Here is a 14,540-nt window from a genome sequence, read left to right as displayed (position 1 = left end):
GAATTGCAGAGACAATTGTGTTTCTAGATAATATCAAAATTGGTAGTATTATTGGTAGTGAGGAAGATGGTTTTCCAGTACATGGAAATTTTTAAATACTGGTAAGGTGTGCCTTAAAGTGGCAAAAGGAATTCAATCCAGAATGGTGCAAAGTATTGCACCCGTGGAGAACAAACAAGGTTAGAAAATACATACAGGCAGCTCGCGTTTTATGTGGGGGATATGTTCCTGAAAATCAGCGAGTAATTCAAAAACATGTCAATTAAACGTATACATTTAAACAGGCGTAAATTTCAAAACTATAGCGTGTAAATTAGGTCTTGGTATTAATTCAACAAGTGCCTTATTTCATAAATCAAACACATGTAAAATGCAAAGTGCCTATATTAAAATATAGTGAGAGATTCTGAAGTATTTGTTCACAGATCCCTGAAGATGCAAATCAGAGGATAAGAACACAAAAGGGGATGGATGCATTTACTGATGGGAGAATGGAATGCACTAGCAGGGAGGTCATGGCAGAGTTCTTCCGAACAATGGCTAAGCCACAGCCAAGAATAATATGTACAGATCTCACTGCTACAGGGGATGCAGAATGAGTTACGAGCAGAGATTGGGCTAGGCTGAAAGTCTTTGTTCCCTAGTAAGCAGGGGAGGGGTTTATTTGAGATAGGACAGAACAGCATGAACTTCAAATAATTTTCCTTAGCAGAGATTTACAATTAAGGAACAGATTTAAATTAATTACTAGAGGGACTATAAAGGAATTGAGGGATTTTTACATCACACCAGAGAACAAGCAGCTGGAAACTCATTTTCCTAAAAGGGCGATGGAGGCAGAAACTTTTGTTACAGTTAGTCATAACCAATGAAGCTACATACCAGGGTAACGAAGCAGAATTAGTTTGAATGGCTCTTTCCTCTGCTGGATTGGACAAATAGACTCCTTCTGTCCCTATGATTTTGTGTATTGAATTGGTTACGGTTCAAATGTTCATTACAGGAGCTTACCTTTGCCAATGATAATGCCAGTCTTACTGCTTGGTACTGTGAAAGTGAACTCCTGCAATCCACCGGGCGGGGGCATTGTCCAGTTCCCTTGGCCTCTGCCTCTTCCTCTGCCAGGACCAGGACCACTAGCACCAGGAGGCATGCCAGCCTACAAGTAGGAGGAGAGAACTTAAAACTACCGTTTAGCATCTGTCCCCAAGCAACAGAGACCACAAAGACATTCCCGAACAGTTAACACGACATAAACAGCAGCATTCCAGTCGTAAACATATAAAATTACTTGGCACACAGAAAGAGAAAACACTTGTAACCTAACCTCCACGCTTCGAAGAAGGTCTCTTAGTATTTCTGCAGCATGTTGACATCGGTCTGGTGGGCCCAGGATCTGAGCTATTCTTTCTGGAGTCGTCCCATCGTCTTGAGATTGAAGAAAAAAGTTATTGGGATTTTTTGACAGATTTACTAGGTGTGGAAATAGTTTATTAAAAATTGGAGAATAACTAGGTTATCTTAAATTTACCTGGTTTGAACTGAATCCTCACCCCGGCATCGTTTTGAATCTTCTTTATCATTTCCCCACTTCTCCCTATTACAATACCAACAGCAAATCGAGGTACGGGGACCTAATAGAAAATGCAATTAATGTACACTGCAACAGACAAGACAGGTTGTGACTGTAAATAACTGGCAATGTATACCTGTGAAGATAATCCATCAACTTGCCACTATATATTATAATTTAAATGCAACCCAATCGAATTAATGTAATCACCAAAACTCATAGACTTTTAATACTGTGCTAATAGCTTTGAGAGAAAGTGCCTACATTTAGGCAGTGTTTTACACTTACATCCAAAGTTTCGTTCGTTCCTCCCACACGAGATCCATACTCATTACGCTGTTCTCTAAAACCACCTTGGTCTCTGTCACGAATTAAATCCATCACCATGTCCTTGGCTTGCTACAAAAAATATTAAAGCATGTTCACACTTTCCACTCAGTAGCAGGACAAACACCTATTGAAAAGCAGGAAGAAATCTTATATCCTACCTGGACTTTGTATGGATCTCCGGTTATTCGAAGGGGTTTGTCTGATCCTGTTGGCTGAGGTCCATCTTGAATCATCACCATCTTCACTCCAGCACGCTCCTATTTTGCAATAGAACAACTCCATGTACCCACCTTTGCAACTGTATTTAATTACAGGGTCTTAGCACTTAGGAAGCAAAGCAGGAACAGCAAACGCGAATCTTACCTGTAACTGCTTGATCGTTTCTCCGCCTTTTCCAATAACAAGCCCGGCCTTGCTTGCAGGAATCATGATCTCCTGCACAGAAGTACCTGCTCCATCACCATGGTGTGTACCCGGACCAATTCGGCCCCTTTCAACTATCTGATCAAGTAGTCTCTTTGCACCTCTGGAACACCCAAGGACGAGAATAGTGGATAGAATGGGAGAAAGGAAAAATCTTACTACAATTCTTAATTACATTTCAATTCTTAATGAGACAATGATGAGAGTTCGCAAGATAAATGGTTTAGTTATACTAGACTTGACTGCACAAACCTTGCAAACAGACAGGCAGCCAGGCAGGTTGAATAATACTTTGGGCTATCACATCATTCGAAGTATCATACAGAAATCACAAAGTATCTTTAATTACACTTACGCAATAGAATCAGCATTGCCCGTCAACATGCAAGACCTTTCTGGTAAACCACCACTGTCTGAAAATCAAATTCACAAAAGATCCAATTATGTAGAGTCAATGGATAAGAAGGAAAAATGAAAGCAAAACAGTTGGAAAACAAAGTGGTGGGTTAACTGTAGTTACTTGGACCAGCAGAAAAAGTGTCCCATGCGTATCAACACTGGGATCACTTGCACATCAGTTGCAGGTACAATTTGTCCTAAAGAAGGCTGTATGACTCTATTAGAGTCTAGGCAGGTGGCACTAGTGTAGATGGGGCATCTTGATCAGGATGGGCAGTTGTGGCCAAAGGACCTGTTTCTGTACATCATGACAGGTTCAGGAACAGCTACTTTTCTACAACCATCAGGTTCTTGAACCAACCCTCACAACCATAATGCTACTTCAGCAATGGAATACTATGGACAACCTTTGCACTACCATGTACTTGTTTTTATTCACAAAATGCTGGAGTAACTCAGCAGGTCAGGCAGCAATCAGGAGATAAGGAATGGGTGACGTTTTCTATTTGTTTTCTACTTGCTTTCTATTTGTGGTTTGTGCTAATATTTTGGGGGGTTTTTTGCACTATTTTTCCTATTAACTGCCTGGTAGAATTTGCCTTAATTGATGCGTGAATTATGTTTTCAAGTGTTGTCTGACTCTATGTACCTGTGATACTGCTGTAAGCAAGATTTTCATTGTACCTGTATCTCGCTGTACTTGTGCATGATAACTTATTTCAAGTCAGGTTGAGGTTAACAGAATTTGCAAACAATATAATTTTGGATTGGAACTGGAATATCAAAATGGATTGCAGTTAGCCCTGAAGAAAACTGTACAAAGCTGACAAACTGTGAGGGGATGTGCAAAGGGGATGTGTAATGGCAATTAATTCCAATTCTGGTTAACTGTGAGACCTTCATTTTGGTAGAAAAGTTAAACTTAGTTTGAAAAATAAGAGCCATAATGAAATGGAGGAAGGAATCTCAGCAAAGGGCACGGAAGCACCAAAGCAGCTTATAGCATACGGATTCATTTTGAGACAGATTCTTCAGAAGAGGAGAACTTCCACTAGATAGACATGGTCTGAGTGACTTGAAATGATTTTACCCATCATTTAGTTTGTTAATCCACATCAAAAACAGTGCAAGGAATATGGTAATAATAAAGCACAACTGGTGCTGTAAATGACAACTTTGATGATCTCTCCAGAGGCCATTTGGTGCAAAGACCATGCCTTCTGTTTTTTATCTAACTGTTAGATTAAGCCAAATCTTAACTCGAGTTTAGTTGAAATGCACAAATTAATGTACAAAAGCAAACAATGAATCCTGTTGCTTGACTTCTAGTAACAGATTCCAATGGAATCTCTATAAAATGTGTTCTTTCATATATAGATTTCCTCAAATTCCACAACAGCTTTGGGTTCTTAAACTCAAACTAACTATATGGAAAAGAATATTAACTATATTTATAGCTAGACTTACAAGTGCTAACCCAACTGTCAAGCAAAGCAAAAATAAAATTAAAGATGAATAAAAATCTTACCAGGCGCAATCTGTACTTTGCACCCAGACTCTTGTTGTATACGTGAGATCTGTTCTCCTCCTCTACCAATTACTAAAAGAAGAAAGCATTACTTTAAACATTGTGCTGAGGTACACCACTAGTGCTTCAAAGGGCAAATTTTAAGCCAAAACCCAATCTGTAAAATGTGTTTATAAACAGTAGTTTTACGTATTGTGTCAACCATATCACTGCTACTACCTCTTCCCCCACAACCCAATGCATTAGACTTCGGTTTAGGGAATAACTTCCATAGTAGCGTGTTTGAAATCAACAGTTGATGATAATGAGAGAAGAGGAAAAGGAGTTTGCATAGGACCATGTCAAGAATTTATTTAATGAAGAACCAACAAACCAGCAAGAAAACAAAGTTGCGAATTAAGAATTGGTAGAAAGCAAGACACTACGGCAGAGGGTGAAGTTTAAGAAGCCAAAGAGAAAATAATTTGAACACCCGAATCTGGAGAAGCGCGGTAGCAGATGTTAGAAGCTGGTGAGATTAGAGAAATGGTAGATCGCAATCATGAATAGAGTGAAAAGGAGAGTCAACTTCCAACAACCAAAATATGAACAATGTTCAATTGAAGATCACGCCTTAGGAGACTACAGTTGGAATGAAGTAGTAAGCTAGTTTGTGCATGGACCAGGAATATTTCTTATCTTTTGCAATGAAAACTGAAGCTTGTGCAAGGTGCATGGGTGGACACTGGTCCAGCAGATGGATACCAAAAATCAATGGTTGGATGAAATGGGTAAAGCAGTTTGCCCATATGTAATTTATATGACTATTAACAAAAATGAACTTTAATTCACTTACTAAATCCAACCATGCTGTCAGGAACCTTGTATTCCTCTGTTGAAATTGACCTATGTTTTAAAAGAAAGTTTCAGTTAGCCAACATTTCCCAGTAAGAATCAGGTGCTCTCCATCTTCCCTCACAGCAACATACACTAGAACATTAGATTCTGTATAGTTCATGTCAAAACGCGTGGTTGAAAAAGAGTTGATCCTGTGCACAACACAATTTAAAGCATGCAAGCAGAAGAAATCATGTACATCACACCATCCAAGCTATTATCGCAGCTCAAGGTGATACAACTACATTGAATAGAAGTCGCTTGATCAGTAAACCAGCAACTGATGCCAGAGCAAAAAAATGGAGATGCTAAACAAAACAAGAAAATACCAGAAGCATATGTGGTAAGAAATAAACGGAAAGGTTACGTGAAATTCAGTGTTACTTTATGTTGGCTTCAGTGCGCCCCGGCAAAGGAACGAGAGCTTACTTTGGGCATCTTTAGGGAAATGTCGAATTCAGAGAAATTAGAGTGGGCTGGGATTAAAGTGACGCGAGTGGAAGTTCCAGAGAGCTGTGCAATGCATCGCAATTTGTACTTGCTTTTTTCAGGTGTAGCCCAATCAAATGCAATGCCTTAAACTGGAAAAGCTACTTCATCTGGCAGGAATATCTGGATAGTGGGAATGGACTAAATAAAAAGGGCAAGTGTGGCATTGTTGAAGGGATTGATTGTGGGGGTGGGGGGAGCTGGAATGGCAGGTCACACAGTTGTGAAGCAAATGGTCCCTGTCAATGGTGAAATATGTCCAGTTGTGGATCCTGCTGGAGGTGGAGGAAATTATGAATCATTTGTTGAACTTGGATGCTGGTGTGGACAAAAAGCCATATTGGGTGGGAGAATTTTTTTTTAATGAGAGAACAAAACAGGTACATCTTTGCTCAAATGATCAAAAGCAGTATTGGCGCAGCACTCAATATGTCCAATAAGCTCCAGTCCAATTCTCTTTTCCACTTCATTGCTGCTTTTATGATTGATATTGTTACATTTTTATCTCAATCTTCATGTACAATGCAACAAGACATAAACCAGGTACACATTCCTTCCGTGTACGTGCGGAAGTTTAGGAAATGGGACAAGGATTAGAAATGGGATTTTACATGATATAGATCGTTAACTTTCACAACTATAAAGCTAGGTAATACAGTCCTTCCTTAATAAATAAAAAAAACTATTAAAATGAGCCAGATTGAATTCACATAACAAGCATAATGCATGATATGATGATTCATCATTTAAAAAGAGTAAAGGTGTTCCCTACCGCTGTTGATGCATTGCAGCTAGTTGCGCTCCAAATGCTTAAAGGGGAAAAAAACATGTTAGTTTAGCTAAAGTACAACTGAAGCACAAGAAAATGCATTGCAATAAAAGATCAGACCCACATTTATTAGTTTTAAGGACTTAACAGGAAAATAGTACCCTAGAAATTTTACTTGTGTCTATTACAATCTTCATGTTCTACAAGGGCCTCTTTCCCCCTTACATCTTCAAATATTAAATGCACATTGCTCTATTTGTTTCTCTCTTATATTTACTCTCAATCGTAAATCAAGGGAATCAGATTCCTGATTCTGCTCATCTGCTATAGTTTGCCAGTAATCTGCAAGGAACCTATTGATTCTTACACAAGATCACCACTCAACAGGACAGCATTTTGAACAGTTGAATTTAGTCTGTCTATTGCCCACTCTGCTCTTAGAAAATCTAACAAGGCCCATATCCTTACTCATCTACATCTTACAGGATCATTTAAACATCAACTCCTCAGACTACAAGTCGCCACTAATATCTTACAATAAAAGGCTGCAGAGAGCATGTAAGTAGGTGACAAAGGCCCTATAATGCTGACATTATGACCAGATGATGATGAAAGTGTGTTCCATACACATTTAAGTTTTAGGGGTGCTGGCTGGTTTAATGTCAGAATTTTGTTCATGATGACAAGGAGAATATCCCAAAATTTAGCCTTTGGACAACCTGACTGCCAAAAGTGAGGCAATGAAAACTGGGGGTCTATTAGAAGGCACAATTGGAGGCGTAGAGAAGTTGAGACGTGAAGGATTGAGGGGGAAGGGAAGCAACAACACAGTGATAAGAAGACAAGGATGCTTCATTTAAATCTGCACCATTGTCAGTCAGTGGCCAATGCAAGTCAGTGAAGAGAAAGGGAGTAGGTGAGAACTCGGATGTGTCATGGCACTAGCATTATCAATATACCGTGCAGAAAATCTAATTATTCCAGCACAGCTCCTGGTACGCTGCATTATTTTCAGTTAAATATTTGATATAATTGAACAACTATTTCAGACTGCAATCAACGGCGACTCCACTTTCTGCCCTCAACGTACGCTATAAAATCGGCCACAAGCCTTATGTCGCATGCACTAATCTATGATTCATCGTCAATGTTTACTCAACAATTCCAAGAGTGCTCAACTATCTTAAAGGAGCTATTTAATTATTTTTATTAAATAAGATAGAGAAATGTATTTCTAATGTAATTAGCAGTAGAGAATCCCATTCTGGAGAATCACTACTTACGGTCATTCTGGGCAACTTTCTTGGTATCTGGTTGATCTGCAAAAACAAAGAATTTTCTCAACTGTTGCAGGTAGCTGCTTCACTACACCAAAAATGGTGAAACAGGTCAGGTGGTATTCATCTTTCCTTTGAACATAGCTCTTTCCTCCAGTTAACAAAGGGGCTAGGTTCCTAAAGAACTCTTCATTATGCAAATATTTTACAAGCGGAGGTACAATAAACCCTTTCACAGGGCACACCAGCTGCCATGGACGTGAGAAAAGAAATCAGAAACGAAGGATGCAGTAATGATAAAACAAACAGTGCTAGTTAGAACAAGCTGAAATCTTAAAAACTGATGCATAAAAGCCATTCATTCAACAGCCCTTTCTGCCAGATGGAAGACAGCTAGTGTTCAATGGAGTGGCTCCATCTCGCCCATGTTAAATAGCTGGAATATTTAACAAGCACTTTCCAATAAAGGGGTCAAAATCTTAAATGTCGCTTTTTTCCCCTGAAGTGTTTGTGATAGCGTCTCCAAATGAATACATTCCCAACCCCAAGTTGTCGCAAGTGAAACCTTTCAGTGATAAATTCAATTCTTTAGCAAAGAAGTGTTAAGTGAATGAATGTTCAGTAATTTAGGGAAGAACTACATGAACCAATATGCTGGGTTCTGGACAGAAAATTAGTTGGACAGTTGGGAAATACAAATACTGCCAGAATTCAAAGAACAAAATATGGGGTTCTTAGGAAACCTAAGAACTTTTAACTGGCCTGCCAACATCCAACTATCAGCAGAATTCTACTCCGATCACTTATGAATATTATTGCCCTCACAATTAATTAGGAGTGATGAATGGTGCATGAGGAAATAAATTGTTTTTGAATGTTATACAAGTTAGTGTGTAGAATATGTAACTGCATACTTATATTATGCAAATGCATGTGCACACACAATTTTCTTAGACCATGCAGTCTTGATCTAGGAGTCTGAAATTATCTTAATATCTTTGCTCTATTATTAACTCCAGCTTGCAAATAAAAATCAATATACTTTAGATGTGGCCCACTTTAAATATCTTCTCAAACCAGTGCTCATCTATATGACTATGATTGCTGTTCTTGCCATTGCAGGTGATTCAAAATCCACAGCATAAAGTGGAGCAGCAAAAACAACTCATCCAATCTGAATGAAAGACCAACATCATAACCTCACTATTCCTTAATGCACTGGATCTCCGACCATCAGGTTAAAAGAGCAGCTTCCATACCAAGCACCCGCAAGAACCAGTAACTAAAGCTTCTGTCCTCTCGCACAAGGAGGGGTAAGGACACTTTCAGTATCTGGTCCAGCAGACCTCATATGCCCAGTTCTGAGCTGCCTTATCTGTTTCAAGTCTATCACATTCAGCATAACTGCAATGTCACACAATATGACAGAAGACATCCTAGGTGTAATGTTGGGACTATATCTTCTGAAGGACTGTACTGTGATCACTTCTACTCACATTGTCATAGAAAGGCGCATCCGCCACTGTTGGTGAAGGTCAAGCAACCCAAAGACTTTATAAATATTCAAAGAAAATTTAGTATCTTACCTCCGTCTTCCAAAGGCCTTTTCTGTCCACCATATCCATAGTCAGGTGTACTTATTGTTGTTGTTCCTGTATCTCCACCAATTTTTGCTGCAATCTGCGTAAAAAGAAATGCAATGGTTTGTAGAGTCAACTATTTTTTCCCTTTCTATTCAACTCATTGGCCTACTTATATAAATGCAGCAAGTATTAAAAGTTGGGATGTACTCACATAGTACTCACTCATGGGCAAAAAATGTCAGCTTTTCCCAGACCCCAAACTCCTAAATCAATAAAAACCCTAAACACTGAAAATTAGGAAATCCCTTTAGTTTCAACAGACAGGAAAATAAGGGAGTCTCAAATTATTGTTTTTATTGTTAAAGCAGCTTTCTGATTTGCTCAGTGATGGAGGTTTAAAATGCACATTTCCAAGAGTAGCATATTTGATATTCCTAACTACGATTGCACTCATGGGAAACTGTCTTGGGGAAAAGTCTGTGTCTGAAGGGTCTCGACCCGAAACGTCACCTATTCCTTTTCTCCAGAGATGCTGCCTGACCCGCGGAGTTACTCCAGCTTTTCGTGTCCATCTTTGGGAAAAGTCAATCTCACTTCTGAAGCTCAAAACAAGCTTCAAATTTAGACACGTTTCTGAATGAATCAGAGATTGTTTAAACCACAATGATATCTAATAAAGAAGTAATGCCATCAAATCATCAACAATTCACAAACCTATGGTATTTCTGATTCACTAACAGAATGGTTTAAAATATATTTATAAATCCTTCAGGATGCACTGGAGAAAATCTATTCAATTTGATGCAAGAAACCTCTAAATACACTATGGCTAAGAAAGCACAATGACGAGTTCTTGCTTTCCCAACCTACCTCATTACAGTCTGCACTTCTTTTAATCTGCACTTTCTCTGGAGTTGTAACACTGGATTTTGCATTTCACTATCTCGATGTATGGTATGATTTGCCTGGATTGGCATGCGGATAAAGCTTTTTCACTGTATCTTGGTACACGTGGAAATAATAAATCAACACCAATGTAAAACATATTTGAAGGTTACCAGGTACTATGACAAGTAGTAAGTAAGGAGGATTGTGACAATTGTCAATAAACTGGTAAGAGCTTATTCTCATCTCTTATACTGGATGACAATAATAATGCTGTAGGCTATTTTGTGTAAAATGACACCAGTTCAGAAACAAGTTATAATTCCCAGTTTCTGCAAAATACCACCCAATGACAGAAATTTGAATGAAATCCTCCATACTTGTGCACACCACCCAGTGGCTAGTGCTGAGACTACTCCAAAAGGACTTTCCATGCGATTTCATGGCTTTTCTATCAACTCTCCACCATAAATCCCTAACCACTGTGTAATATTTTAATTCCAAGGCAAGTTTGAATTCAGCATTGCTTTTGCTCAGGAGTACATTTGATTTAAAGGTTGGGACATTTAACATTTGTCTGCCTACTTTTCTAAATGTTTATTTGACATAGGTTGTAAAGATTACAATAAAGAGCTCCTGTCTGGTGAAGTAACAAAAGACTTTTGAATTTTCAGCTTTGTTACTTCAGCCAACTTTACATGTTGTTACTCCAACAAGTTGGTAGAAAAGGTTCAAATACTTAGCTCACAAAAAATGCACACTAAAACATTTGGAAATTTGCTTTTCTTCGTGCTCCAGAACTTTTTTTACCACCCAGAGATCTTGAACAATTCCAGATTCAAATGCTTTTTGGGATACTGAATGCCTACCATCTGCTTGGATTCAGTAACTTTAATTGTTATTGTTGATTGGAACAATGTTTTCGCCCACAGTATCAAGGCCAAAATAGTTCGGTTGTGGAATGATGGTAGCACATAAAAGCCCACAACAGGAAAAAGCGCAACTGATAATCTGATTGCAGAAGTTAACGCCCGTGTTTAATGTTCATGAATATGAAGCAAGCCTCTATGTATGGTGATCATTCAAGATATCTCTGTCCCACTAGTGACATGTGAAACTACCATAGAAGAGAGTTGACTGGGGCAGATCAGTCACAATCCTATTAAATAACAGGGAAGGTTTGATGGACAAGATGGCCTTTTCTGGCACCTATTTTTTCCATATATTGCATTCTTATTACAAAAGACTATCCAATATGAAGATCTGCAATGAAGCAAGTATGAATTTGGTTAACTGCATTAGTTTGCATTATGCTGAATTGCCTCCACGCATTTGCAAGGAATCATTGTGATTTTACACAGTTGCAGTATACCAATTTAGACGGGTCTCGACCCAAAATGTTTTGCATTCCTTCTCTCCAAAGATACTGCCTGTCCCACTGAGTTACTCCAGTATTTTGTGTGTCTATTTGTCTTTTTTTACTTGATATGCTATGCAAATTATTCATATCAATTGTCCCTTCAAGAGCACAAGTTCGATAAATCGACTTACTTCTCTGAATGGATCAGCTTCAACTTGTTCGAGGTGCCCTCAACCAAAAATAGTTCAACAATTTCTACCCTTTCTGGTCTTTTTAAACACTCAAAGAATTAAGGCAATGGAAACGTGTGTGCTATTAACACTCAATGTATCTCAAGTGTGAAATTTGGCATTCAAAAGCCAGTAAGTGACTGCGGCCATATCTCAAAAATTTCCACCATATGTGGAGGGACAAATGCATATGGGTGAACTGAGAGGGATTGATTTTATTATTTAAAAAAACTCAAAGGATGGTGCCTGGGGTGTTTTACACTTAAGAGGGGGGGGGGAGGGGACAGCATTTTCATGAGGCTATTATAACCTCACAAAACAATGCAGCATAATTAAACTGCACTTTCAGACTACACATCTGAACAAAGACAGGATATCATCGCACATTTCACCCACAAAACAAAGCAACGGTTGGTAGCAAAAGTAAGGTTGTGGCACAAGATGGGGAATGAATAAGTCTGATCAATGGAGACTAGATGCTGGAATTTGGAGCTACTCTGGAGAATCTGAGATCAACTATTATCTGGTGGTGAGGGGAGATTTGGATGGAAACCATTAATTGGGACTAATATTGGAAGGTTTCGACCCCTGACGACGGTCTGTGTTTCCAGACGTGATCTATTCAGCGATACGAAGACCCACGCGTATTATTCACCACGAGTACTCATTTAACTACCGCCGTGCACAATTTTTCCGCCGCCGTGAAGTAGACTTCCGCAGCAGTTTGTGGCGAAGGGACCCGGAGATATTATAAAGCGACGTGGAGACTCGTGTTTGCACACAGCAGGCAGGGTGGAGAGGAAGTAAATCCCAGCCGCGGCCACCTGGGCCTCGCCTATTGTTCACAGACTGGGGACAGAACCCTCCCGCCTTACGCAATCCCTCCCATCTCCCACCCCAGCCACTCACTCATTTCTCCCATCACCCTGAAACCGCATTTCCACCCCCCCCCCCCCCCTCAATGTTCCCCACCCCGGAACCAGACTCTACCCCCTTTCCACCCCATCCCAAAACCCTCCCCACCACGTGCTAACCCTCCCCACCACATGTTAACCCCCCCCCCCTCCCAGCCCACACCCCTCTTCCATCCAATGTCTTCCCCCGTAATATATCCCAGCTTTCCCGCCTTGACCATCCCACCAAGCCGGTTCCACCCCAAATCTCTCCTCTACCATAACCCCCCCCCCCCCAATTTCTTCCCTGTCCCCCACCACCATATCTCAGACATGTCCCCTCTTCCACCCCATCTCTCTTTTCTTCCCCCCACCCCACCCCAATACTCACCACCCCGGGCATGAACCATACCCCCCACTTTTTTTCCACTCAATCCCAAAACTCTCTCCAACCTCCCCCTGCCACGGTTTTCCCCCGTAATATATCCCAGCCTTCCCGCCTTGACCACCCCATCAAACCGGTTCCACCACAAATCTCTCCCCTACCATAACCCCCCCCCCCTTTCTTCCCTGTCCCCCACCATAATCCCTTCTTCCACCCCATCTCCTCCCCCCCCCCCCTCCCCGCGCCATATCAGACCCAGTCCTCCCGCCTCTGCCATCCTGCCCCCTCAAACCTGTTCCACCCCGGGGCCTGAAAACCTTCTCTCTCTTCCCCCCCCCCCCCCAGCTCTTCTACCATACCCCCTCTTCCATCCAATTTCTGCCCCTCCCGCCTCTTCCACCCCCCCCCCCCCCTCCACGTTGGGCCACCGCGGGCCTCGACCCTTTCCCTACACCGTCCCCGGGGCCTGGCTGAACTCTTCTACCTCCCTCTCCAACCCTGACCCCCAGCCCAGGACTCCGAGTCTCCTTCTCTCCCCCCCCCCCCCCCCCCATCCGGACACCGGGGTTCGGCGGGCCCGCTGTCCCCTCTCCCCCCCATCCTCGGTGAACAACTACGACGACGAACCCGCTCCATCTTGAAGCTGCTCTCCCACCGTCTCCTCACCCACCTGTCTCGCCCTCTGAAGGGCATCGGCGAACGCGTCATTTTTGAAGCCGCCGGGCCCTCCGCCGCCGCCTCCTCCTCCTCCACCACCTCCTCCTCCTCCCCCGACGTTATTGGGACCAGGGCCTCCGCCTCCTCCACCGCCTCCAGCACCACCACCACCACCTCCTGGGGGACCTCCACCCACCGACGCCAAGGCGTTCGGTGGCGCTACCGCTGAGTACTCGGCCATGTGGAACAGCGAAGAGACGAGAGAAGAGTAGCAACAGCCGCCGTGCGCTGGGAATCCGCAGCAAAATGGCCTCCGTGCGCTGGGAATCCGCTGCAAAATGGCCGCCGCGGCGAGGTCGTCGCCCCGCCCCGCGCTGTGGGGGGCAAACCGGCTCTCGCGAGAACCTGCCGGGCTGCCCGCTCGGATGGAGAGGGGCGAACCAGCTTTCGCGAGAACTCCTCACGGCCGCACCATGGGGCGAACCAACTCTCTCGAGAACACCCCACGACCACAGTGAGGGGCGAACCAGCTCTCGCGAGAACTCCTCACGGCCACACTGATGGGCGAACCAACTCTCGCGAGAACTCCACACAACTGCGCTGAGGGGGCGAACCAACTCTCGCGATAACTCCCCACGACCGCACTGAGGGGGCGAACCAACTCTCGCGAGAACTCCCCACGACCGCATTGATGGAGCGAACCAACTCTCGCGATAACTCCCCATGACTGCACTGAGGGGCGGACCAGCTCTCGCGAGAGTTTCGCTGCCTGTACTGAGAGCGAGAGCCCGCTTGCCGCGGGGCAGCAGCAACTGCCGCCATATTGCGGGCGGGAGGCGGTGCAGCGAGCGGGACATGGAAGATGGCCGAAAGCTTTGTGTCC

General features: G+C 42.4%; 1 protein-coding gene across 11 annotated transcripts in view; it reads right to left on the bottom strand.

The window, feature by feature from the left end:
- The window catches only part of fubp1 (far upstream element (FUSE) binding protein 1), a 33,393-nt gene extending 19,354 nt beyond the window's left edge, over positions 1-14,039 (bottom strand). For 2 of the 11 annotated variants that reach the window (XM_078408150.1, XM_078408155.1), the window contains exons 1-13: positions 13,671-14,037; positions 9,251-9,344; positions 7,671-7,706; positions 6,391-6,427; positions 5,089-5,138; positions 4,254-4,325; positions 2,682-2,739; positions 2,267-2,429; positions 2,062-2,160; positions 1,862-1,972; positions 1,532-1,634; positions 1,328-1,428; positions 1,012-1,159 (exon numbers count right to left, since the gene is read on the bottom strand). In XM_078408150.1, the coding sequence (XP_078264276.1) occupies positions 1,012-1,159; positions 1,328-1,428; positions 1,532-1,634; positions 1,862-1,972; positions 2,062-2,160; positions 2,267-2,429; positions 2,682-2,739; positions 4,254-4,325; positions 5,089-5,138; positions 6,391-6,427; positions 7,671-7,706; positions 9,251-9,344; positions 13,671-13,898 (1,300 nt within the window). In that variant the 5' untranslated portion in view covers positions 13,899-14,037. Of the gene's footprint in view, positions 1-1,011; positions 1,160-1,327; positions 1,429-1,531; positions 1,635-1,861; positions 1,973-2,061; positions 2,161-2,266; positions 2,430-2,681; positions 2,740-4,253; positions 4,326-5,088; positions 5,139-6,390; positions 6,428-7,670; positions 7,707-9,250; positions 9,345-11,683; positions 11,800-12,377; positions 12,396-13,627 lie in introns of those variants that run through there. The other 9 variants (XM_078408156.1, XM_078408157.1, XM_078408151.1 and 6 more) reach the window with 8 other exon arrangements.
- Between the last annotated feature and the right edge of the window lie 501 nt (positions 14,040-14,540).

The sequence above is a fragment of the Rhinoraja longicauda genome, chromosome 11, assembly GCF_053455715.1.
Source record: "Rhinoraja longicauda isolate Sanriku21f chromosome 11, sRhiLon1.1, whole genome shotgun sequence".
Classification (NCBI taxonomy): Eukaryota; Metazoa; Chordata; class Chondrichthyes; order Rajiformes; family Arhynchobatidae; genus Rhinoraja; species Rhinoraja longicauda.
Note: the sequence above shows the minus strand (reverse complement) of the source record. Positions and strands in the feature narration are given on the sequence as shown.